The sequence below is a fragment of the Bos mutus genome, chromosome 20 (genome assembly GCF_027580195.1).
Source record: "Bos mutus isolate GX-2022 chromosome 20, NWIPB_WYAK_1.1, whole genome shotgun sequence".
Taxonomy (NCBI): Eukaryota; Metazoa; Chordata; class Mammalia; order Artiodactyla; family Bovidae; genus Bos; species Bos mutus.
This window is the reverse complement of record NC_091636.1, coordinates 30,562,652-30,589,921: the sequence shown is the minus strand read 5'-3', so window position 1 is coordinate 30,589,921 and position 27,270 is coordinate 30,562,652. Positions and strand designations below refer to the sequence as shown.

The 27,270-nt window shown below is 42.6% G+C and overlaps 1 protein-coding gene across 8 annotated transcripts in view; it reads right to left on the bottom strand.

Moving 5' to 3' along the window:
- The window catches only part of ARHGEF28 (Rho guanine nucleotide exchange factor 28), a 345,798-nt gene that overhangs the window by 40,307 nt on the left and 278,221 nt on the right, over positions 1-27,270 (bottom strand). For all 8 annotated transcript variants that reach the window (XM_070357593.1, XM_070357587.1, XM_070357588.1 and 5 more), the window contains 11 exons: positions 24,686-24,808; positions 23,403-23,520; positions 19,745-19,999; positions 18,780-18,856; positions 15,221-15,399; positions 14,113-14,204; positions 12,441-12,623; positions 7,019-7,150; positions 3,984-4,084; positions 1,024-1,062; positions 878-925 (listed from right to left, as the gene is read on the bottom strand). In XM_070357593.1, coding sequence (XP_070213694.1) covers positions 878-925; positions 1,024-1,062; positions 3,984-4,084; positions 7,019-7,150; positions 12,441-12,623; positions 14,113-14,204; positions 15,221-15,399; positions 18,780-18,856; positions 19,745-19,999; positions 23,403-23,520; positions 24,686-24,808 — 1,347 coding nt within the window. The remainder of the gene's footprint in view (positions 1-877; positions 926-1,023; positions 1,063-3,983; positions 4,085-7,018; positions 7,151-12,440; positions 12,624-14,112; positions 14,205-15,220; positions 15,400-18,779; positions 18,857-19,744; positions 20,000-23,402; positions 23,521-24,685; positions 24,809-27,270) is intronic.

Sequence of the window (27,270 nt, the reverse complement as noted above, 5' to 3'; positions counted from 1 at the left end):
ATATTATACAACCATTAACAATTGTGCTATAGAGACAACTGATGACAGAGAGAGGTACAGGCTCCGAGGGTACACATAAAATGATTTTTAAAAACCGGAGGGATACATACCCCCAGACAACAGTAATTCTCTCCACAGAATCACAAGTCATTTTATTTACATGTATCAAGATCTTTCTATAAATTTGTCTATAAACATTGCTTTCACATCATTTTAAAATATTTTTCAACTCACAAATTAAGCAGTTGGATGTATTCGCCTCTCTTATGCAGGACTCAGGGGATCATCCAGCCCCCGAGCCCTCATTTTTAGGATGCCTGTCTTTCCTGGACAGACAGGGAGCCATCTGATGGTAGACTCTGTGGACCACTTGCCCTTTTGTGCTCAGTCTTCATCACAGTGCCTGGCTCGGGGAGGGTACTCAATAAATGTGAGGTGGATGAGCCAAGCAAACACTGGAGGAGCATGTGAATTACTGACTGCCCCAAAGGCCTAAGGCCACATGTGGGAGTGAAAAGAGTTTAGGTGTGAATTTAAGTTTTCACCAGAAAATGTGAAGTCATACTACACTCACTTAAGAGTTTCATTGCAAACTTCCAGCCAGATCATATTCATCAATATTTTTTAAAGATATGAACTGTTTTATGGTTTCAGAGAAGAATGGTATATAAACTACAGTAATGGTGATGCCTCGTGATTACAAAACCAGGTGAAGCTCAAACCATCAGCAGAGTTACACTTGGGGTAGAGGTGGAGGGTTGGTGTTCTTTTAAGATCATTCATTACCTCTCAAATGTTCTAAATTTTAAAGTCTGGGACTCATCAAATAAAGTGAATTGCATGAGGGAAAACATTCACAGGGTCAGAGCATAGTTACCTGAAGGCTATATAAGAGACGAGTTAAATTCTGTATTGCTTGTATAATCTGAAAAATAAGATTGTGAGTGTCAAATTTTTGAAAAAGCATTCATTATGCACAAACAAAGAAAGGATGATGACATATTTAAGGTATGCAGAGCTCACCTCTGACTGCAAAGAACCTGGGAAACTTCTATATTCCACCTAAAATACATAAAAACATAAAGAAAATGAACACTCACTCCACTCTTAAAAGGCTGCACTGCATTGTTCCACAGTCTATGACCTCAGGGAAATCACTGCTCTCGCTCTAAAACTCTTCCATAGTGACTGTTTCCTCCCAGAAAGCCAAGTGTATAGAATTCAACCACCACCAGATGAGAGAGAGTCCCCCCTGGACAGCCTTGGTATCTGAGCTGCACGGCCACTTCCTTCCAGATGCACTCAGCCCTCCCTTAAGACAGACACCCAGGGAAGATGCTCGGGGAGCGCTGCAGGCTCAAAGTGACCACATGTACCTCATGCACACCATGTTGTAAATGGTGCTCTCTGCACCCAGGCTAGTCTCTCGGGCCAGGCTTGTATCCTGGAGGCCAGGCTTGGAAACTACAGGTCATCAATGCCCAGTCTCTAACTCACTTCGAGATTTGGGAAGTCATAACTGCCGCTGGCTGGGAGGAGAAACCAGACCCAGAGGCAGTGCAAAGAACAGCACTCAGCCGGCTGGCATCCTCCCGCTGAGCGCGCCTGGGGCCCAGGTATGGGCACCTAGGAGAAGCCCTGGCAGCAGAGGCTGTGAACAAGGCCACAGGAGACCATGTGCTCCTTGGGGGGGTGGAGGGTGGATCTCTACCTGACTCCCTGCGTCTCCACTGCACACATTGAGAGCACATGTGCACAGTGAGGGCTTCCAGTTTTCAGAATGCAACATCTGTCTGTTTGTTCACTGTCTCTTTTCTCTCGTTAGGATGCAAGCCAAGGAGTAGCAAGATTTCATCTGTGTATTCAGTGCTGTGTCTGCAAACCTAAGAGGGCTGCTTGGAGTGTAATGGACACGCACATGCCATACTATAGATAAAGAGTGAGCAGCCACTGTGTCCTCCACACATCACACTGCGGGGATCCTCAGAGTTGCTGCCTCCCAAGGGCCTGCAGCCGCCTACACACCACCTGTGGTCTTGTCTGAGCAGCTTTAAATCAAACCTCAAGGAACAGTTCTCAGGTAACATGAAACTTGTTACATTCAATTAGTTCAGGCTGATGAGGCCACTGTGATGAGCTAGCCCGCCTTTTCTCCCTACCCCCTCACTCCTCACCCCACACTGCCCATGAAAGCTTTCACTACCAAGCAGCATCTTGAACAGGGGAAGGACAAATGATGGGAAAGGAGATGCAGCTTATTCATTAGAGCTGTGCCCCACCCTCGGGAAGGTAACAAGAGCCGAGAACTCCCCGTTCCATAGTGAATTCTGGAGTTCTCTCCACTCTTCTGGTTTTGTCCCTGCTCTACACTCCACTGCGTTTGTAAGAAGATTGTATGGGACATAATTTTTATACTCTATAAAAATTAGAAACACAGAAATTAGTTGGATTATGCCACATGAAGTCACCTATTCCCAAGACCCACTAAGCTTGATAGGAGACAGGAATTTTGAATTGTCATCTTTTTAATGGAGTTGGCCCGCCACCTTGTGGGCAATGTGCCTAGCTGCATTTAGGTGCTTTACACATGGGATATTTTGACATTTGGGTTACAAATCTGAAATTTTGAAAAATTTTTTCAGAAATGCTTCTTTTAAAACCTTACCATATTAAGAAAGATAATTACAAAACAGCCATCATATACTTCTTTAAAGTGTGATTTCAAATGATTCTGCTCTATAGGTCAATTCATTTCTCAAAATGTCTTATTAATGGCAAAATTTTCCAGGTAGGTTCATCCAGAGAGGAACCTGGACACCTCCTCTCTTACCTGGGACTGAATCATGGAAGGGGAGGACTTTAGGGGTGGAAGCCACCTCAGCTTTCCATTCAAAACTAATCAGCCCTTCCCCTACTTCCCTCCTCTAATAACAAAAAAAGCAGCTGGAAACTAGACTTGAAAGTCAAGTTTGCCCTGAAAACAGCAGAAGAGCAGGAATGTTTTAAGATGAAAGAACTTAGAGAGCTTACAGTCAGAACAAGTGGAGTGAAATCTAATGACTATATTCATTTTGAAGTTTGAAAAAACACTAAATCACAGCCATCTTTTCTATGGCTCTTACAATATCTTTGATTTCTCAGTCATATGTAATATACACAAAAATATCTATGAAATACAAAATGTTACATAATTTACATAAAGATCTGACAGATGTCATTTTCCCACATTAACACACTGTGGTATCTGTAATGTACCTAATTCAATTTTAGATACAGTAACTCTTGGGCCCAGATAACCCTGGGAAGGCCCACTAGCCACCTCCCAGAATCATGTTCTTATTCCCCATCTCTCTCCGACATCTCAGTTTCATTTGATGTTAATAGGAAATTTCATTTTAAAAGACTGTGTTGTAACCTATGTGTATAGTACGTACTAAGGAAAGGTGATGTCACGAAGCAAAAACTGATTAGGGTAACTACAAGACTATCCAAAAGGCAGGCGACAGTAAGAGTGGTGAGAGGAAAACAATCAGAAAGGAGAGGAAGGCAAAAGGAAGTGAAGACGCCAGGACGTTTCAAAGTCAAAATTATTTCTGCCACTTTGGCGTCACCCGGTTGCATAAGGGCCTGCAAGCCCAGGACCACCTCTCAGCCAAGAGGTACTCAATGTCTTGGGTGAAAAGCTGGAGGTTTGCAGGGCGGAAAGTGAGACCAGAAGCAAGAGCGCAGACACACAAATAAACATTTGAGTTTTCAATCTTTTTAATAACTTTTCATTTGTTTCTTGGTTTACACCTACACGATATCGGAAAAGCAAGAACATTTTAAGAAAAAAGGTAGGAAGTTTAAGTACGAATACTGAAATGGAGAACAATGCAGAAAACACTTGCAGACTATTCACTGCCGAGGACAGACCAGGAGCTGAGGTTGTTTTATTACACAAAGTTACCGGTGCCATTTACTAACAAGTCAGTTCACAATACCTTCTCCCCCGCATCAGAAACCGCCAGGTCGGTTCCCACACCCTGGGTCCCGGCATCCACATCCCAACAGCCTCTTCCTCCTGTCCCTTCTGTGACTAGTGCTGGAAGCACATCGTTGAGACAGAAACAAAAAGGACATCATCAAACATCAGCCAGAGGAGCGGGTCCTTGGCACACAGCTGACACATATTCCAAGGTAAGAAACATCACAACATCACATGTATCGAACATTCTTCTACGAGGTGCTAAAACAGAGCAGAGTAAAGTGCAGAGTCCCTGCCCCCAGGGAGCTTACACACTAGCAGGTGCCAATCTGACCCATGGCATCCAGCGTTTTTACTTTTCTTTCTTTCTGGCAGAGAGATGTCTGTGTGATGTCTGTGGTACCAAGACGGTAGGATTCTGCATCTCACATTCACTTAATGGGAAAAGAGGCCTGGGGAGGGTCAAATAAAAACAGGCACAGCAGAAGAAAAGCCAGGGCTGGCAGACCAGCTCTAAGGAGACAGGTCTGGGAAGCCTCCTTCAGGGCTGGTACAAGAGCAGCAGGCCATAAACAAGGGAGGGAGGCGTCCAACAGGAGGAATGAAATGTCTTTCTAAGCAGGTAAAGATGGCGAAAACTGCATGAGCTCAGAGTCATGAAACTGAGAAGCTGTCCTTATCTGCAAATAACTTACTAGTAATATTTTCAATACTTTCCAAGTGTGTTTTTTCCCTTACAATTCTTGCTTATGCTCTAAATTCACAAACACTGTAATTACTATATACTTAATGTATGAAAACGCAGAAATATTTTTAGCCCAGAAATATGTTTAAGTACCAAAGAGATTTCACTCCATCCATTAAATCTCCAATGGTAGGATTTTATTTATTTATCCACCCATGTGAATTCAGTTAAAATTTATACCATGTTCATCTTGCACAGATTAAAACTAGACTTTCCAGAGCCCTTTCCCACATAGAATTTCACTGGAACTCTGCCCAATCAGGACCTCATGAAATAAATATTCATTTGTGACACTATTTATAATTTTTTTCCTTGGTACTATCTTGGAACTTTATTTCTGAAGAAGGAAATACTTTTTTATTTAAATTAATTAAAAAATACTTGGATCTCTGGAAAATGAGAGCCCTCTCTGATTCCCAAGGCCTCTTTTATTATGAAAAAGCTTTTGTTTATGCAGAAACTGCTTCAAATTATATCAGCTAAAATTTAAGTTCATTTTGCCCAAGCTGGTCAATGCTTCCTCTATAGTGAAGGGACACATTGTAGAGCTTTTTCTGGCACTCAAAAATGGTTCAACCCTTGGATACTATTCCTAACTCTCAGAGAGATGCCCAAAGAATTAGCCATTCTCTCTCTTGTCCCCCTCATAGACATGAGGACCACCAGATAGGGAAAGAAGCTGACGGTGAGCCAGATGAAGGCAAGAAGAGTGGAACGGATCAGGTCCTTCTGCTCCTGTATTCTCTTTCAGAACAGACAAGAGGGTCTTCATAATTTCACAGGAAGTAGATTTACCTGTCTACCTGATTAGGTATATTGAGAACTGAAAACAGAGGGTCTTTCTTGGTCTGTAATCTCAGACTGACATGGGCCTGACTTAGAAGGACCCAGTCCTTGAAGCCTGTCATGGGACTAACCCATCCAGTTACAGACTTTTTGTTTAGGAAAGTGTTTTTCACCCTTATCAACCCTATAAGGAGCATCAAACTCCGGTAGCATTGTGTTCCAGTCCAGCCCCAGCACTGAACACCAACCTGCCCCTCCTCTACAGGAACCCTGACATCAGGCCGCTGGGAACGGGCTCTGGATGGTTCTAGTAGATGTCAGGGGAGATGACGGCCCGGTCTGATGGAGGTGGGTGCGGCCTGTGCTCGAGCAGCTGCCGGAGCTGAGCGGAGCCTCTCCAGCTGTCCCTGGGCTGAGGCTGAGAGCGGCAGATCCCTACTCGTATTTTTAGCTAGAACTTCCTCAATGGCATACTGAGGTTCTTCTTTAAAAAGGAAATCACCCGGGGCAGTACAACTCCCCGGACGAATCTGGGCTGTGTTGAAATGAAAAACATATGTGCACATTCTGAAAATAGAAACCCAGGATTAGATAAAGTAGAACCCAAGAGAGGAAAGTAATTATTGGTGCTAGTTTTAAAAAATGTATAAAATTTTAAAACTGGACTGCTTCCATTCATCTCTTAATTAACCAAAGGATGCTGTTAAAGAAATTCTAAGGCAATTTAATCCGCCAATCTCTAGCTACTAAAAGACATCTTATCTTGAGCATAGAAGACCTGGTGGAAGTAAGGTTTTTAGTCACCAGGATATAATGAAAACCATGTGCTTCTATCTCAAAAACCTCTGGAGACCTAAATATTTCGCTTACAACTACACATATGATTAGGTTTTGAGAAATTACTGAAATCAACTTACTACATTCTATTTTTCTGTATTTAAAGTCTTCTGAAACACTGTTTAATAAATGAATCCCGACCTCAAAATGTATAGCAACATTGATCAAGAATCTTTTGGCGCTTCTACATTTCATGTGTGTGTATATGTGGGTGTGTGTGTACGTGTGTCTTGCATGTGTGCATGCACGCATTAGATTCTAGTTTTCTGAGTTTGGTTTTCTCAGTTGGCCACATGAGATGAAGGTAAAGGACTTACTTTTTAATGAACTGCAGGGACCCTTTTCCAAAAAAAACCCAAAACTGCAAAAGCTCTTGCAAGACTGCATTCAGTTAAGTCACAGCCAACACAAGGCAGGGCAGGGTCTGGGGAAGGTCACTGCCTGCCTGAGTAACCTACAGCTAGGCAGCACCACCTACAGCCACTCTCTAAGTCCTGGTCCTCGGAACACCAGCGTCGTTATTTTAGGTAAAGCAGGCCTGCGTATTTATTCTCAGATTTTTTCCTAAAGAATACACTCAGAACCCTCCAAATCAGGGCACAGTTGCTGCCTTCATCTTATGTGCCCACTCTGTGCTCCAGGTCTGTGCCCAGGCTCACCGCGAAGGCCACACGCTCACTTACAAGCAGTAGACGATCCTGGTGCGTCCTGAGAATGGAGCACGTCCAGCAAAGCAGGTTCTCCACAACCTTCCTCGGGGGACTGGCATGCATCGCTCATCTGGGAAGCCTTCACTGCCACCTGCAGACTCTCAGCTAAGGAGGAGGAGGAAAACAAAAGCCAATTTAAAAGACACACACACACACTTTTTATTTAGTTCAGGGCTTAGCAAACTGTATTTTATCTGTGTCTGTTTTTATATGGCCCAGGAGCTAAAAATGACTTTTACCTTTTTTACAGTTGTATTAAAATATACATCCATGCACAAAGAAGATTGTGTTCCCAAAAACCTGTACATGGCCTGCAGAGCCTAAAATATTTACTATCTGGCCCTTTACAGAAAAAGTTTACCCACCTGAAATTTAGACCAATACTTTCTGTATCATTTTATGATATAGGATTAATTCAATTTTTTTTTTTAAACTCACAGTATAAAAATAATTCAAATGTAACTTTCAGTAAAATAGTATGCTTTAAAAAAACTTCCTGAAACTCAGTTAATTTAAATATAATATCAGGCATTAGGATTTTCAAACTGACTACTCAGAAATACTAGTTATTCTTCAAAAGAGAATTTCCCCAAACATGCCTTAAATAAAATACAGGTTCCCAATCCTTACCCTCGACCTACTGGATCAGATTATCCAGAGAAGAAAACAGAGGAGTTAAATTTTAAAGAGCACCAAAGGCTCCTCTTGAGATCTGGTAAGACTGGGAAACACCACACTGAGAAAGGCAAGTTTTTAATGACAAGGAAAAGTCTGCAATTAGCATGGAGAATAGTATAATTCTGAGGATTCTACAAATATTTCTAAAACACTCTGTCCAGTGATTCAATTTAGTAACTAGTCATTGAGCACCTACTCTGGGGGCCACTGGGCATCTGCTAACTAATAAGGTGAGTTTGCAGAGGAGGAAAGAGACATATACAACTAAGTCTACTGCAGGGCAATGCACATCAGCGCCAAGTTCTGCCAGCCAGGTATCAGAGCACTACAGAACGCCCAGCAGCACAGGCTAAAATTGCGAGCATGTAACTTATGTGATAAAGACATCATCAAGGATAATGAGAGGGCCCCTGGCTCATGTCAATCCAGCCTTTGGGCTTTATTTCTAAAAACTCTCTCGTCTCTACCCTCTTCTCCCTACTTGCATTGCCAACAGTCCTGGTCTAGACCAAGGCCCCAGCCTCTCTCATTGTAACCGCTTCTTAACAGTCTCCAGGCAAACTATTCTCCTTCTGATCTTGTTTTCCGTTCATCAACCCTCATTCTTTTCAAGACATAAATAAGATCATGCTACACCCATGATTAAAAGCTTCCAACAACTAACTTTCCATTGGTTTTGGAATAAAATCTCTCTCTCCCTCTCTCTTTAACCACAGTCTAGAAATATCTGGTCCCTGCCCACCCATAGCACAGTCTCCTCTGCCTCCTGCCACCTGGCCTTCCTTCTTTCATTGAACATGCCAAGCTCATTCCCGATGCAGGGGCTACAAACTCACATTCTCTCAGCCCAGGAATTGTCTTCCCCTAGGTCTCCAGACAGTTGGCTTCTCATCAGTCAATTCTCACCTCAAAACATAACCTCAGAGCGTCTTCCCTGACCTCTCTACAGTAAAGCCTTCCCCTCATCCAATCCCATTATCTTATTGGCTTTCTGAAATTACCTTGTTTCTTTGTGTATTGTTTCCTAGAGATTTTTATGAAAGCATTACTCTTTCCTTAGTTGGCACCAACAATAGTGCACATGGTTCAGTTCAGTTCAGCTGCTCAGTCGAGTCTGACTCTCTGCAATCCCATGGACTGCAGCACGCCAGACTTCCCTGTCCATCACCAACTCCCAGAGCTTGTTCAAACTCATGTCCATCGAGTCGGTGATGCCATCCAACCATCTCATCCTCTATCTTCCCCTCTCCTCCTGCCTTCAATCTTTCCCAGCATCAGGGTCTTTTCAAATGAGTCAGCTCTTTGCATCAGGGGGCCAAAGTATTGGAGTTTCAGCTTCAGCATCAGTCCTTCCAACGAATATTCAAGACTGATTTCCTTTAGGACTGACTGGTTTGATCTCCCTACAGTCCGAGGGACTCTCAAGAGTCTTCTCCAACACGACAGTTCAAAAGCATCAATTCTTTGGTGCTTAGCTCTCTTTATAGTCCAACCCTAACATCCATACATGATTACTGGAAAAACCATAACTTTGACTAGACAGACCTTTGTTGGAAAAGTAATGTCTCTGCTTTTTAATATGCTGTCTAGGTTGGTCGTAACTCTTCTTCCAAGGAGCAAGTGTCTTTTAATTTCATGGCTGCAGTCACTATCTGCAGTGATTTTGGAGCCAAAAAAAAAAATAGTCTGTTACTGTTTCCATTGTTTTCCCATCTATTTGCCATGAAGTGATGGGACCAGATGCCATGATCTTAGTTTTCTGAATGCTGAGTTTTAAGCCAGCTTTTCACTCTCCTCTTTCACTTTCATCAAGAGGCTCTTTAGCTCTTCACTTTCTGCCATAAGGGTGATGTCATCTGCATGTCTGAGGTTATTGATATTTCTCCTGGCAATCTTGATTCCAGCTTGTGCTTCATACAGCCCAGCATATCGCATGATGTATTCTGCATATAAGTTACACAAGCAGGGTGACAATATACAGCCTTGATGTACTCCTTTCCCAATTGGGAACCAGTCTGTTGTTCCATGTCCAGTTCTAACTGTTGCTTCTTGACCTGCATATAGATTTCTCAGGAGCCAGGTAAGGTGATCTGGTATGCACATGGTAGGTAGATGCTTAAAGCATATCTGATGAATAAATGAGTGAGAGATTCTCCATCAGTGGACTCAGCCATGAAATTAAAAGACGCTTACTCCTTGGAAGAAAAGTTATGACCAACCTAGATAGCATATTGAAAAGCAGAGACATTACTTTGCCAACAAAGGTCCATCTAGTCAAGGCTATGGTTTTTCCAGTGGTCATGTATGGATGCGAGAGTTGGACTATGAAGAAAGCTGAGTGCCAGAGAATTGATGCTTTTGAACTGTGGTGTTGGAGAAGACTCTTGAGAGTCCCTTGGACTGCAAGGAGATCCAACCAGTCCATTCTGAAGGAGATCAGCCCTGGGATTTCTTTGGAAGGAATGATGCTAAAGCTGAAACTCCAGTACTTTGGCCACCTCATGCGAAGAGTTGACTCAATGGAAAAGACTCTGATGTTGGGAGGGATTGGGGGCAGGAAGAAAAGGGGATGACAGGGGATGAGATGGCTGGATGGCATCACCGATTCAATGGACGCGAGTTTGAGTGAACTCCGGGAGATGAAGATGGACAGGGAGGCCTGGCATGCTGCGATTCATGGGGTCGCAAAGAGTCGGACACAACTGAGTGACTGAACTGAACTGAACTGATGCCCTCCTCAGGCTTTCCAGGTAGCTCAGCTGGTAAAGAATCCATCTGCAATGCAGGAGATCCTAGTTTGATTCCTCAGTCGGGAAGTTCCCCTGGAGAATGGATAGGCTACCCACTGCAATATTCTTGGGCTTTCCTGGTGGTTCAGACACTACAGAATCCACCTGCAATGCAGGAGACCTGGGTTCAATCCCTGGGTTGGGAAGACACCCTGGAAAAGGGCATGGCTAGCCACTCCAGTATTCCTTTTTTTTTCTCCCACTCCAGCATTCTTGCCTAGAGAATCCCCATAGACAGAGGAGCCTGGTGGGCTACAGTTCATGGGGTTGTAAAGAGTCAGAGATGACCGAGCGACTGAGCACACATGCCCTCCTTAAGAGCTCAGTTTCCTCAACTGTGAAACAGATGCAACAGATTCCATGATTTCTAAATCCTCTTCCAGAGGTAGTGTGCTGAGATTTCTAAGACAGAACTTACCAAATGTTTTCCGCAAACAACCAGAGAGTAAATATTTTAGGCTTTGTGGGCCTACTGCAACTATTCAGTTGCCTGTTGCAACTATTCATCTTTGCCATTGTAGCCAGAGAGCAGCCATAGACGAGAGGAAACACATGGGTGTGCCTGTGATCCAACAGAACTATCGCTATAAGAACACGTGGTGGGAGGTGGGACGCATTTAGTCCACGGTCTGTAATTTATCAACCCGTGTGCTGAATGACCGCATCCCCTGCCACTCTCAGGGGGTGGCTTTTTTATCTCCCAAGCCCTCCATCCCTACTGTCACTTCCAGTCTATTAGCCCTATTTCCTCCCTAACCCTGTTTTTCCTTTGAATTTTATGCCACCAGATTTATACCACTTACTGGCCCTCCTGGTTGTCATTCATCTACAGACTCTCAAACAACACGGCACCTGGCATAAGTCCTCTCCCCTCCCCCAGTGCTACTCTTGTCAAAATTCTCTGTCATCGCAACTCTATGAACACGGTCCTCCAACACCCTGGCCTCTCATCTCCCTAACTTTTTCCCCTTCACTGACCTCGTCCTCCACCTACCTCAGCCAGCAACTCCCGCGGTTATGCCCTAGACTCTGTTATTCTCCCACACTGTGCTCATAGGGCTCCTTTAAAAACACAAACCAAGACATTCCTCTACTCAAAACTGTACTGCTTCCCATGTCACTCACAATGAAATTCAAAGTACTTATCTTGGTCTCATCTATGTACCCACGGCCTAGGCGCTGTAACTCCTCCCGCCACTCTCCCCCTATTTCCCTCCACCTGCACTGTCCCCTGTGCTGTTCCTCAAACGAGCTGGGTGCTCGCCTGCCTCAGGGCCTTTGCACCTGCACTTCTCCAATCTGGAACATTCTTTCTCCAGTTGTCTACTCTGCTTTCTCACTTCCTTCTTGTCTGCTCACATATCACCATATCAAAGAGCACTTCCCTGGTCATCCTAACAAAATTAGAACCTCCCCAACCCCATCTGGAGAAGGCGATGGCACCCCACTCCAGTACTCTTGCCTGGAAAATCCCATGGACGGAGGAGCCTGGTAGGCTGCAGTCCATGGGGTCGCTAAGAGTCAGACACGACTGAGCGACTTCACTTTCACGCATTGGAGAAGGAAATGGCAACCCACTCCAGTGTTCTTGCCTGGAGAATCCCAGGGACGGGGGAGCCTGGTGGGCTGCTGTCGATGGGGTCGCACAGAGTCGGACACGACTGAAGTGACTTAGCAGCAGCAGCAGCCAACCCCATCACTCTCTATTCCCCTTATCCTTATTTTCCTTCATAGCACTTGAACCAAACTGACATTTTTTTAAAAAATATATTTTGCTGTTTCTGGAATCAGTAAGGACTCTGTCTCTGAATAATAAGGATTTATTCTGCTGTATCTTCAGCTCCAAGACCACAACACATGGCACATAGTAGCTGCTTAATAAACATTTTGGGAGTCTGTTGAGAAAAATCCTTTTGGAAGCAACTTACCCTCTTTCAGTGCTGCGGCCAGTAATGAGGCTGCCTGGGGAGGCTCTCCGGGGTCTGGTTGAATGAGGAGGTGGGGCTCTAGATGGACATCCTGAAATCCACTTAGTTCTCCAAGTTTCGTAGAGATATGCAGTTTCTCTTCCAAATATGTGCAAATTTGTTGATCTTGGTTACTGAGTATTTCTAAGAAATAGTATTTATCATTGAAAATTGTCACATGAATATAACAAATGAAAACCCAGGCTCTAAGACAAAAATGTTGCTAATTAGCAAGCAGGACGGTTGAACAGGTCAAGTACAAGTCAGTGGGTGGGACAAACAGATTCAAATCCTAACTTTCTATTTGGTGACTGTAGCTTCCAGCAGATGATTAAACATCTTCCACTGTCTCTTCTATAAATTTGTTGTACTCAATAAACGTTCGTTTCCCTTCCAATTCCCTAATTCCAGAAAACCTTGCAAAGCCAATCTTTGTTTATTCAGGCTGTTTTCTATTAAGACTAAACATGAAGCTCAGGAATGAAAATTGAGGCGGCGCTGTCCCTGATGAGCGCTTCCCGCAAGGGAAAACAACGCCAGGGCTGGAACGCTCGGCCTTCAGCCAGTCCTGGTCAAAACCAAACATACCGGTTTACGTTTTTGGTTTCTCAACATCCAATTTCTTTAACCATCTTTGCATGCATCGTCTTCCTCTAATTTCAGCATGTCACAGAATTCTTAGAGCTTAAAGGGACCCCAACCAGCAGCGAATCCAGGGCTTCTCAGTCTGCCTCAGAATCATCAGAGGGGAGTTTAAAATACTGGCGTGTACAGCCCATCGCCCTCAAATTCTGGGTGAGTTGGCTGAGGGTGAAATCCAGGCATCAGAATTTTTAAAGACCTCTGCAAGTGATTCTAATGCCCAGTGAGAGGTGAGAATCACTGAGCTCATTTAATTTCCTTATTTCACAGATTTGGAAACCAAGGACCAGAGTTCCGATGATCCTTGTCCAAAGTCAGTCACCTGTGGCCTAATAGTGCTGGGATCTAAAATCAAAACACTAGACAACGGGGTTTCCCTCGTGGCTCAGTGGTGAAGAATCCACCTACCAACGCAGGAGACAAGGGTTCGATCCCTGGTCCAGGAAGAGCCCACGTGCCATGGAGCAACTAAATCCACGTGCCACAACCCCTGAGCTTGCACTCGAGAGCCCGTGCTCTGCAACCAGAGAAGCCCCTGCAACGGCTTCTCTCCACCCAGGAATCTGTACGTGAGATTAAAACCCAAACACCACAACCAGAGAGCAGCCGCCACTCACCACAGCTAGAGAAAAGCCTGTGCGGCAACACAGGCCCAGCGCAGCCAAGAATAAATTAATCTTTAAAAACGCTAGACAGCCGCTCCCGTGCCTACCTGCGCCACACTGCCGTAATTACTGTCATGTTATACGCAGGATTTTAAACATGTGTATTTTAATCACTAAGGAGGAAGAGGTAGGGAGTCATTTTATTTGAGCACTTCTAGTGTCAATATATATTAATATATATACATTTTTTGAGAGCAGCCAGGGTGGGCCGTGGGTGCATGCACAAAATTAATTATTCAGTCCTGAACTCCTATTCACGCCACCTGGGCCTTCCCAGTCTCCCAGGAGAACCGCGTGAGCGGGACGCAGGGGCGTCTGCTCTGTACCTTGGCATTGCTGAATCTTCGCCACTCTGGCTTCAGCTTTCCTCCTCTCTTCATCAGACTCACTTGTCCTTCCCCCTTCTTCTTCTGGGCAACTTTAAAAGACAACAGCCAAGAGAGACAACTGAAACCAAACCCAGGTCTCTTTAGGTTCATTAGAAAGACATGGGAACTTGGCAGAAGAATTATTCAGAAAAGAAAAATTTAGCATAAAGAGAATTCATCATGCCCCCTGGCCAAGAGATTTGGTTTTCTTGAGTATATAATGGAGCTTGCATAATGTAAGAGAGCTTTCAAAGTGAGCAGTTTAGGATGACTCAAATATTCCAACAAACACACACATACACAAACATATACACACACAATACCAATGCCAGGAGTAGGTACAATTAAAAGAATACTTTTTGCTTTCTACTGCATTTGGGTATTTCCATTCTCAATGAGGGTAAGAGTAGAGAGACTAGAGGCGGATGGAGGTAGGGTGCCAGGCTGGGTGGAGTGCAGTGGAAGTGGAGGAGTTTTATACATCTTTCAAGATCTAATCAAATTACCATTAAGAACGATCACCCTCACACCCCCATTTATAAAAACTGTCATGGCACCAGCAATGAGGGGTCAGCTGATACAGATCCACTGGTCTAAAACTGTTTATTGAATGATTCTTCCGAATTATGGACACAGAAAAACAGAAGGCATGGTCCCTGCCCTCGAGGAGCTTCCAATCTAACAACCAAACATATATACATAAATAAAATAATAGCTACAAGGTGGTAGCAGATATCAAGCATCAAATAAATGCTTTGGGAGCAGGTATTAAGGGATTTCAGGTTAGGAAGAGACCAGTGGAACTGCGGAGGTCTTCATGAAGATGCTGGGTCACAGATGTACCAAGACGGGCGGGAGTCACACAGGCAGAAGGAGACGGGGCGTTACATGCAGGGAGGCGTGGAGAACAAAGATGCAGATGAGGGGTTATGGCAGGCGGGAGCAGGGGGCAGGGAGCAGACCCTTCTAGCTGAGGCTGAGCTTTCATGCAGGGGAGACATGGTTAGATTATTTTCCCCAACAGAACAAGTCCATTCCCGCAATAGTGGACAGAAGGAAGTGCTACCTTTCTACTGCCTGTTGGATCCGTCTCATCCAGGTATTTCTTTCCTCCTTGGAGTTGGTATGGATTTCATACATCTCGGGACCAGCAGATGAAGCGCTGATCAAAAACATTCCTCTCTCCTCATTCGCAACTTCCCTAGCAATGAGCTTCTGAAGGGAAATAACTGATGGCTTCTGATCCTACATAAAACAGGATGAGCTGCAGATGAAACAGTGTCCTACTTAAAGGAAGGGTCTCTCAAAACACAATAGCTAAGGAAAGCAACGTATTAGGCAAATATCCCACTGCAACCTTTCCGGAAGGGCTGTGGAAGTGGGTAAGATCTCCAATGAAAAGGATATGGTGAAGCGCGGATGGAAAAAGAGGATGCAAGAGAATGTCCTTAGGAATTGATGATTTAAAAAGATATCATTTAAAAAGAACAATCAGAGCAATAGGAAAAAATATCCAAAAAGGCAGTAGTGAGGGATAGAGAGACTTCTCTCAAAGGGCATGGAAACAGAGTATCAAATATTATGAATAGATTAAGAGGGTTGGAAGACCTAAAGTGACCCTTGGATTTGGCACTTAACAGCAACAGTGTTTTCACAAGGTGATGTGTACAGAACCCCAAGCAACAAAGAGAAATCTATTAAAATGAAAGGTAAGCAAAGAGAGGCAAGACCCCAGATTCTCCAGGACCAGTGTCTCCTGCTACCACAGTACCAAGCACAGAGGCTCACTCCCACGTGCAAATGCCTCTTGTTCTCACCAACTGATAGGTGAGCTCTTGGTGAGCAGAAGTGGGTCTAATTCATCTTCATATACCTAACACATTGTTTTGAATAAAGTAGGGAACTCAGTAAATGTTCACAGAACTCTATTTGGCATAATCCCATCAGACGGAAATAGGAACAAAGTCTAAAATTTGGCTGATTAAATCACTTTTCCTATCAACATTTATTGTGATCCTTCAGGGCCTCCTTCTAAGCATTGGGGATTCAAAGATGAATAAAAAAACATGGATAATGCTAATTTTGGTAGGTAGCGATAGTTGAACAAATGGCCAAAAGAATGCCTACATAATGAATACTCTGGGGGCTAAATATGAAGAATCTTCTTTGGTTTGTGGCTTCTACCACTGTTTACAGAGCTGGCTGCAGCACGCAGCTTTGCTTCTGCCCCAGGAACCAAGAGATGCCTTTATCCAGAACATGCCGCTCCAGCCCTCCCTGCTGACTCCTTAGTGCTGGCCTATTTTCCCAGCATCACCCAGCTTCACCACATCTGAAGTTGTGTGCAAGGGTATGACCAGAGGATCACTTCACTCTATCTTCATCCAATTCTTCAGGGAAGCAAACACAAAAAACCAACCCACCATGGGACAAACCATTGGTCTACTCAGTCTTGGGTGCTGCCTCTGCTCGTGGAAGTCAAAGCTGCTTTGTGCCAAAGCTTTTGGAATGCTGTGCTTTCTAATTAGGCAGCACCTGTGAGCACATTTAATATACCTTACTCGATTATGGGTTTACTATATAAGACCTTATCTACCTTCCTTCTTGCAATGCTGTTTCACCTTCAGCTTACAAGGTCAGCAGCCTCTGTACATAAAGAGGCAGAGGCAGAATAGGTTTGAATATATATAAACACACAGACACATAATTTGAACTAGTAGTTTAGTGTTGCAGGAGAGGAGGTGGTGGGGTCAGATATTTTAAAAATGAAAAACAGGTCAGTGGATAGAAAGTAGCTTACATTTAACCACCATAGACCAGGAGGCATCAGGGGCAGGACCATGATTACGCGTATGAACCACACAGGGACCCTAGGGACGATCAAAGAATTCAAGTTGAACCTCTAGGAATGGAGGAAACCTGGCTGCTTTGGAGACAGATGTCAAAAACCAGTGATGCAAAGGCCTAGGTCAGCTTGCAGAGAGCTTTTTAGAAATAATTTTCCAGTCTCTAAAAACCGAGCATTTCACTGTTTTAAAATAAAAACACTAGATTTCTGGGTTTTGAGGGAAAGCAGAAGATTAGCAACCCTGGGCCCATGCCCTCATTTAAAACACAGGCAATGGCTGAGTCATCCTGCCCTCTGCAGGAAAGGGCATGGATTCACCGGTTCACTGCAGTCTCTACCACTACCAGTTCCTTGACAGCAAGAGTCCAGGCTGGTTTACTCATTTATTAATATATTTCCTGCCCAATCCCTGAAGACACTGGAGTTGACAACCCCTGCCCAAGGGAAAGAGGTAAAGCAACTTCTACGTTCAGCCTCATTGTTACATCACATCCACTGGTGATTCCATAAAGTGGCCGATTCTGTTTAGTAATTCATTCCATATCAATCAATGGATGACAAATACCAACATTGCAGACAGCTTCCATTATGCTGCTCACATTGGTACCGCATCTTAGATTCTTCCCTATAACAGGGCCTGATGCTCCACAATGCTGATAAGGGGTTAACTGACAGCATCTTCCATCTTTAACTGAGTCACTGTGGGCCACAAGATGCTGCATAAGACATGCTATAAAATATTGGTTTTACTGCTATTCTATGCCTCACTCTGTGCTGGCAATGAGATTAAATAACACAGTACAAAGATAAGTATTACATGAACAGCCTTATTATCTAATAGCCACTATGGGAGAATGAAGAAAGAAGCCTCTTTACACTTCAGATACCAGGATGGTATTCTCATGTTTGGCAGAAGGGACAGCACGAATGGAGTTAGCAACTGGTACAGCAGGCACTGCCCAGCAGGGATAAAGAGCGTGAGGTACCAGAAAGAAAGAAAGAAAGTGAAGTCGCTCAGTTGTGTCTGACTCTTTGCAACCCCGTGGACTGTAGCCTACCAGGCTTCTCCGTCCATGGGATTCTCCAGGCAAGAATACTGGAGTGGGTTACCATTTCTTTCTCCAGGGGATCTTCCTGACCCAGGAATCGAACCCGGGTCTCCCACATTGGAGGCAGACACTTTAACCTCTGAGCCACCAGGGAAGCAGCATTAATATCTCAGTTGCTGGGAAGTCAGGAATGGGAGGGGAGGGGGTTTCTGAAGGGAAGACCAAGATAGTCAAGCAGCAGAGGGTCCCCTGGTGGCTCAGTCGGTAAAGAATCTGCCTGCAATGCAGGAGACCTGGGTTCGATGCCTGGGTTGGGAAGATCCCCTGAAGGAGGGCATGGCAGCCCACTCCAGTATTCTTGCCCAGAGAATCCCCATGGATAGAGGAGCCTGGCGGGCTGCAGTCCATGAGGTTGCAAAGAGTTGGAGACTACTGAGCGACTAAGCACACATTCACCAACTAGTATCAAAATACTTCAGTATTTTCACAATTGATCAAATTGCTGCATCAACTGACTACCAGTCCTGGTTATGATAAATCAACTCACATCATGCTTGGAAAACCAACTGGATGCTTGTTACTGAACACTGTAATCACTGATAATGGGAATATACCACAGGCATGATCTTGTCGATGATCTTGTTAATTTCACTATGCATTTCAGGCATTTTCCAAGAAGATGTGGGATTAAAGTAATTGAAATACTCATCACATGGCTGAATACTTACAACAGCTGCAAAGATGTATTTCTGGTCTTTTTCTTGTAAAAAGAGCAGCACATCAGTTAGAAGTAGAGCTAGGATATCTTCAAAGGAAAAAAATTACTAGTATTAATGAAGCAAACCACAATTCAAATGCCCTTATTAAAATTATCATTTCCTGTTTAATTTAAACAAACTAAATATTAAAAAGCTAAGATTTAGTCTAATTATAAAACTTTTATTAAAATGCCTATATTATGATAGCTAAAGGCTTACTTTAGAGATAACATAGTAAGTAAGTGGCATTTAAGTGCATGCTTGTGCCTGTCATTGTCGGTACAGCTAAATCTCCAGCAAAATTTAATGTTGTAGTTTTCAAAAATGGAAGGAAAATATTCAGTGAAAACCAAGGTCCTATTAAGTCCAGTGGCCAGTGTTGACAAAGCCTCAGGCAAGGTGCTAGCTATAGAATCATTCCTTAAGGATCAGAATAAACTGTCTTAAACTCTGACCAGATTAACAGATGTCTGCTCAGTAGCGAACACCCCCAATGTCAACATGTATATTCATGCATTATGTCACTCCATACCAAAGATGTTTAGAGTTTATTTCTCTCCTCAGTGGTCTGAGTCCTGGGCTGGCTTGGTACACAATAGACTCTGGGTGTGTAGGCATATTTTCCAGAATAATATTTCCATGCCACCAATTAGGATTCTCAGTGCCTTTGATTCAGACTTGATCGCAAACTTGAAAACCCATGCAACACTTAGGAAGCCTTTTGCTTGGGGGCAGCAAACTCTCCCCAAAGGTGTGCAGGGTGGGCCACCTCTGTCTGTTGAGGTTTCCAACTCAACCCTGCAGCAGTCTTTCCACTGACCCACAGTTTGTGTGTGTGCCTGCATTGCTGAACCATTTTTCCTTGGAAAATCTGTCCTCTATTAAATGAATAATGCGCATTAGAAACAGAAACTGGCCTGTTAGAGCCGCAGTACCTTTGAAACGACCTGTAGCAGTTTTCCAATAGACAAGGCCATCGTATAACAGGGTCCTCTCTTTACTCATCAGTGCCTGTTTCCTAAACACATGGCCATTTTTGAGCTTGGTGTATGTTTTGTTTTCGATCTTATTTAGGATCTCAAGCCATTTTTGTTTTTTCTCGTATTCGCTGACTTTTAAATCCACAGCTGCAATCATGTCTTTAATTAAGCAAAGAGCTTTGCATAAGTCTCTCTGTTCTTCAGTGCTCTCTGCATGGGAAAAAGAAAGAACAGACACCAAGCAATAAGCCGGAGTGCTCAGGGAGACACTTTTTCTTTAATGTTAAAAAAAAGTTAAATACATCATCTAAAGAGCAGAAATCCCATAGCAAAAATGTTGGACTAACTTCAAATATTAGGGAGTTTGGGACTGACATATACACACTGGTATATTTAAAACGGACAACCAACAAGAACCTACTGTACAGTACATGCAACTCTGCTGGATATTATGTAACAATCTAGACAGGAACATGTGTAACTGAACCACTTTATTGTATACCTGAAACTACCACAACATTGTTAATCAACTAAACGCCAATATTTAAAAAAGAGGGAAAAAATATTCTATCATCACTCCTGCATCCCTCCTGCCCAAAAGGATGGTTAAAATGTGTCCTTACGAAGATTTCCTTATCAGATACTTCAGCAGAACACTGTGACTGCATGATGTCTGAGTTCTAGAGACTGGTCTGACCTTCTTCCCAGAGCCGTGAGACTGGTCTGACCTTCTTCCCAGAGCCGTGACTATCATATCCCAAGTTCAGCCTTCCTTCCACCTGCCCAGATATGAGTAATCAAGCAGTCCCCATACCAAGCTCCTCAGAACTTCATTGAGCTACAAGCCCAACCTGGAATCCTTTCCCAAAAGGAGGCTGCAGTGTGACTTGAATGGACACCAGACTCATTTGCCTTCCTGGATCCCTTGCTCCATAAAAAGTAACATTCAAAATTATAGTTTACAACTGCATTAGCATAAAGATAAATATACTAATAATATGTATTAAAACATCTTTTCAGCCTCAAAAATTGGGACCAAGGCACTGTGCTGCGTGGCTACATCAGCTATGCCAACAGAGTAGATAATCATCAGCCCAACTACGATTCTTTGAAATTCAGGCCAAATCTCTTATCTCTAGACTCTCTGAAGAAAAACTTCTAGAGGAGTTTCTGCAACAGCTTCCTGGAGCTTCTGATGAAATAAATTTAACTATTTTCTAAATTTGGTGTTTAAAAAACTAACTGATGTTTATTGAGGTGAATGGAACTGAAAGGGAAAGTTTCAGGAAGTCAGAAACCGCTAGAAGGAGAGAAGAAAAGAAAGTCAACAGAGAAAATAAAAGATTCTCTAGAGCCTAGAGCACCAGAAGTAAATACACAGAAAGAGCAGTGAAATGGAATAAGGACTTGTCCTCCAAAGGATCTAAATGTTCCAGGCTCTAAATGCCTTAAACGGGTACATGAAGGCTTAGTCAGTCAACCAAGGAACAGATCAGACACGGTGGTTAACAAGGGAGATTTTCTCGTTGCCCACGATAGAGCCTACTGCCTTTACTTTGCAACCTTACTACCCGTCACTCACCTAAGCTGCAGTCCCCACCACCAAAAATAAAGATTCTTCTTTATAAAGAGTGTATTTCAAATATAAGAAAGCTGAGTAGAGAAAATCAAAGTTGAATTACAAAGTGACTTAAAATAAGGCAAGAAAAGGCTCCAAGTCTTCGGATCTTCAGGGATAAGTCACTGTCTTTTAACAGCCTGCAACTCAAAAGTGCAGGAATGTGCGTGCCACCCAGAAGTCTCGTCAGGAATGCTTGCCTTGGGTTCCACCTCAGTCCTATTGAAGCAGACTCTGCTTGTAAACAAGATCTCCAGGTGAAGGGTATTCTAATCACAGTCCAAAAGCACAGCCCTAGTAGAGTCACAGGATCTCGTGTGCCCAGAAGCCAGAGAAAGAACTGGGGGAGAGGTCTGACTTAACTAAGGAGGCAGTGTTCACTCAGTCACTATGACAGCTGCACCTGAGGAGCCAGAATTCACACTTCTCATTTCTGACACACCAAGTTGCAATCACTGTCTCCCATTCTACCTGGAATTTGACATGGACGATTCTTGGAGCAGCAGTAGCTGACCTCACACAATCTGATAGCTCTTAGACGTACATTAAAATTAAGAAAGAAAATATAACCATGATACAAACTGAAAGTCTTGATTTCGTTTTCATTCTTTCACCAAGAACAAAATTATGAAGCATGTCTCTTTGTATTGTGCTTATATTTTCTTGTATATTAATTATAGGAAGCTATAAAAAATGGGACATAAGGAATGGGTGCTACCATTCCTGACTGAACTCACATTCTGCTGCTGCTGCTAAGTCACTTCAGTCGTGTCCAACTCTGTGACCCCACAGACAGCCTCCTACCAGGCTCCCCCATCCCTGGGATTCTCCAGGCAAGAATACTGGAGTGGGTTGCCATTTCTTCCTCCAATGCGTGAAAGTGAAGCCGCTCAGTCGTGTCCGACTCTTAGCGACCCCATGGACTGCAGCCTACCAGGCTCCTCTGTCCATGGGATTCTCCAGGCAAGAGTACTGGAGTGGGGTGCCATTGCCTTCTCTGGAACTCACATTCTAATGTGACTAAAAAAATGGAAAGACTAAATCATGTGTTTCTACTCACCGAGACCCCTACCAATGAAAGGATGTTAAAAGCTGACTTTTTAGAGTGGGCATTATCATTTTCATGGTCTTCAAGATAACTGATCATAATACAAATAATAAAAATAGCTCCCACTCATCAAGCACCTTATTTATATTAGGCTGTATACTGAGCACTTTCTGAGACCATCTTATTTAAGCCTCACACCAATTCCATAAGATAAGGACTAGTATTCTCATTTGGTAGTGGAGAACACTGAGGCTCATTTCATTAACTTGCCCAACTAATGAGTGGCACAGCCAAGTATCTGCAGTGGCCACGCAAATTTACACAAGGTCAAACCAAAGCCCTTGTTAACATAATACACTACCATCCTAATAATTCACTCATGATCAATAAGCCTGATCCTTGAGGAACAGGCACTTTTACCTATCCATTCACTGCACTGTTCTATTATTGATAACCTATTTGTACCAACCACAGGACTACCTATTGAACTAATAACTCCTCAAGGAGCTTACAGAACAGCCATGTGGATTAACAGTGTCTCAGAGGATTCCCAGATATTAGTCTTTGATGAGTTGACAGGGTCAAAAATAGCTCCTTCATAAATCATCCTCAATCTAACAAATCACTGCTGGGAGGGTAATAGGAAGATGAAGAAGAAGAAGTATTAAGGTTCGGATATGGGGGAAATAGAGATGGGAAAGGCAGGGTCAGAGTATGAGGAAGCCTACTTGCTTTGGGCTGCTTGGAGGCATTCAGACTATTGGCCAAGTCACATTACGAAAGAGAACTTTTCAAACTGGATCCAAATCCTAAGGCTTTACAGTTTTTCTATAATGAACACTCTTTATGAATCAGATGCCACAAACATTCGTAGCTGTTTACAACACCTCGGCTATGTTTAAACCTAACGCAAGAGGCAAATGTTGACCCCAGGAGTCATCACTCACCCTTTGTGTACTGCAATATCCTTTCCACCAAGACAGGGTATTTTGTGATGCGCTGAGTGACCAGCAGGATGCATTCTGGAATTCCTCGGCGTCGAGCCAGAAGGTTACTATTTCGGAGCTTAAAATATATATGCGTACATATTTTAATATACACAAACACTACCTGTATTTTCTTTTTAGGTAGGAATTTAACAATACAAAGAATCTGCAATGGTATCATTCTATTCAGACATAACGTGCATGATCATTAATTAAAAACATTATTTTCATTAAACTGTATACTTTGAAATTAATATCAACAACCCAAATCTCCAAGATTAATAAGTTTCAAGTTACTCTGATACAGTTAATTCCAAAATGAGCAAGTTTTAATACATATAAGTGCTAAGATTCATGAATAGCAAAAGTTTTGAAAAGCAGTCAGAAATCAGTTATATTTTGAACAGGAGTTTGCAATTAACTATTTGTTTTCCCAACAGGTTTTCCTCTACGTATGTTGTTCTTTAGAATAGTCCTTAAAGTTTCCTCTAATCAGGGCAACTTTTTTTCTAAAAACCTCAGTCAAGTTCTTAATACCCATGTATTTTTTTAAAAGAGAGAATCTGGAAGCATTCCTAAAAAGGTAGATAAAAAATTAGAGTCTGTGAAACTCTAAGGGACAAATTCCTTCAATAAGTTGGACACCAAAAAATGGGATGGGGCACATTCAATTTAAAGGTGATTTAAAAGACATAAGCCCTGCATACAATATCTAAACCTTGGTCAGATCCTAATTTAAGCAATCCAATTTTATGAGATAATCAGGGAACTTTGAACACTGGCCAACTCTTTAAAGATATTAAAGAATTATTGTTTATTTAAGTGCAATAACGCCACTGTAATTTTTAAAATATATATTGTTCAGAGATACAAGTTATATATGAAATGAGGTGCGTCACAGATTTGGTTGCAATTAATCCAGTGGGGCTGAAGTGGATTCTTTATCTTTACTGTGACTCTTCTGACTTATTACTTGTCACAGCATGAAGTAGCTTCATAAGATACGACAAAGGTGCTCAGAAGTATGGAGAACATGTCTTCACAAATATAAATACAAAAGTAAATGATTTGGGAGAAATATTTTACTAACACAGAAAAAGCAGTCTTCTATCTTTGCCACACACATATCACTTCCTTCTTCCCTGAAAAACAGTATCTAGATGTGAACCTTGCTTAGATCATGTAAAAAACAAGCATGAACTTTACATTGGCTTACCATTTTGTAAGAGTTTTAAAATACTTGCCTTAATAAAATTCTGAAACTTTTTATTCTGCTGGAGTTCTTTAAAGAGGCTAACAGCCTCTTTGTGATGGCTACAGAATTCCCCATATATTTTCTTCATTTTATTTGCATTTTCTTCTGAAAACTGAGAAAAATAACATTTCAATGATGGTTTGAAAATTTAGTCAGTTCTAAGTGGCTCAGAGGGTAAAGTGTCTGCCTGCAATGCGGGAGACCTGGGTTCAATCCCTGGGTCGGGAAGATCCTCTGGAGAAGGAAGTGGCAACCCACTCCAGTACTCTTGCCTGGAAAATCCCATGGACGGAGGATCCTGGTAGGCTACAGTCCATGGGGAGTTGGACACAACTGAGCAACTTCACTTTCACCTTTTAAACACTAAAAAGAACATGCAATTTTCATATAGTTCAATGCATTCTTTGCAAATAAAGAATAAATTCCTGGGATTTCTGACCATAATCAGTTCTCTTCCACAGATACCTTTTAAAGAAAGAGTAAGTAATCAATAGGTAAGAGGAAGACATCAACATAATGTGATTATATTATATTGAACTAACTCAATTATCAATAGCCAAATGAAAAACATTTGCTATCTTCTATGTTCTGGGTGTTTACACAACTTTATAATTTCGATTTGCAGTTTTAATACTTTTATAGATTGAAGGAAGGGTATGGGGCATATTCAGGGATCCTCAGGAAAACTGACATTCACATTGGCTAACTGACCATGTCCACAAACTCAGTGCTCAGGTAGGAGCTTGATTTGTCATCACAAATGGATCAAGAGGCAGGTTATTATTAACCAAGATGACAGAGAAAGATGAGTAACCAGAAGGCCAATTCATTAACTGATGGTCACAAGTAGAATCAGGGACTGAGGATTTCAAAAACCTATATATTGTCACTCTGCTTATTTAACTTATATGCAGAGTACATCATGAGAAACGCTGGGCTGGAAGAAGCACAAGCTGGAATCAAGATTGCCAGGAGAAATATCCATAACCTCAGATATGCAGATGACACCACCCTGATGGCAGAAAGTGAAGAGGAACTAAAAAGCCTCTTGATGAATGTGAAAGAGGAGAGTGAAAAAGTTGGCCTAAAGCTCAACATTCAGAAAATGAAGATCATGGCATCTGGTCCCATCACTTCATGGCAAATAGATGGGGAAACAGTGGAAACAGTGTCAGATTTTATTTTGGGGGGCTCCAAAATCACTGCAGATGATGACTGCAGCCATGAAATTAAAAGACGCTTACTCCTTGGAAGGAAAGTTATGACCAACCTAGATAGCATGTTGAAAAGCAGAGACATTACTTTGCAAACAAAGGTCTGTCTAGTCAAGGCTATGGTTTTTCCAGTGGTCATGTATGGCTGTGAGAGTTGGACTGTGAAGAAAGCTGAGCACCGAAGAATTGATGCTTTTGAACTGTGGTGTTGGAGAAGATTCTTGAGAGTCCCTTGGACTGCAAGGAGATCCAACCAGTCCATTCTAAAGGAGATCAATCCTGTGTGTTCATTGGAGGGACTGATGCTAAAGCTGAAACTCCAATAATTTGGCCACCTCATGTGAAGAGTTGACTCACTGGAAAAGAACCTGATGCTGGGAGGAACTGGGGGCAGGAAGAGAAGGGGACGACAAGGAAGTCCCCTTCTCAAGGAAGTTCTCAAGGAAGGAAGAGAAGGATAAGATGGCTGGATGGCATCACCGACTCAATGTACATGAGTTTAAGTAAACTCCAGGAATTGGTGATGGACAGGGAGGCCTGGCATGCTGCGATTCATGGGGTTGCAAAGAGTCAGACACGACTGAGCGACTGAACTGAACTGAACCTGTAGAAAAATCTCTGTTGAAAAATCTACAAAGAAACCCACTTAGAATCATAAGCTGGTATGCAGAGAATCTGCTGAGCAATGTGAATGCCAGTCTTTCAGACTCTGATGACCCCACACATACACATCCATGTTGAAGATCACTGCAACAGAAACCAAAATACACCTACACCCCCTTAGAAAGTTTATCACTATTTCTGGACTTTTCAACTTTGCTCACAGTTTTATCTGTTTGGGGCAAATACATCTCAGGAAATGATTCTTAAACCACCAACAAGAATACACAGGTACAAATCTAACAAAACATACAGAGACCTTGTGTGCTAAAAACTACACAATGCTGACAAAAGAAATCAAAGAAGATTTAAATAAACACCACGTTCATAGATTAGAAGATTCAATACACTAAAAATGTCACTTCTCCTCAAAAGGTTTAATGCAATTCTTAATAAACCTAGTAAGTTTTTAGAGATCTAGACAAGATTATTCTAGAATTTATACCAAAGATAAAGGAACCAAAATAGCTTAAAAAATCTTGAAAAATAATAAAGTGAAAGAGCTGTCTACTCAATATCAAGATTTATTATAGAACTTACTATTAGATCTATTATTACGTAACAAGATTTACCATATACGGTCATAACTATCACTATGGAATGATACACACACATCAACGGAACAAAATAGGAACCCAAAACACCCAACAGATTTGGACAGAGAGCAAAGCAATTTATTGGAAGATGGACAGCCCCGTTC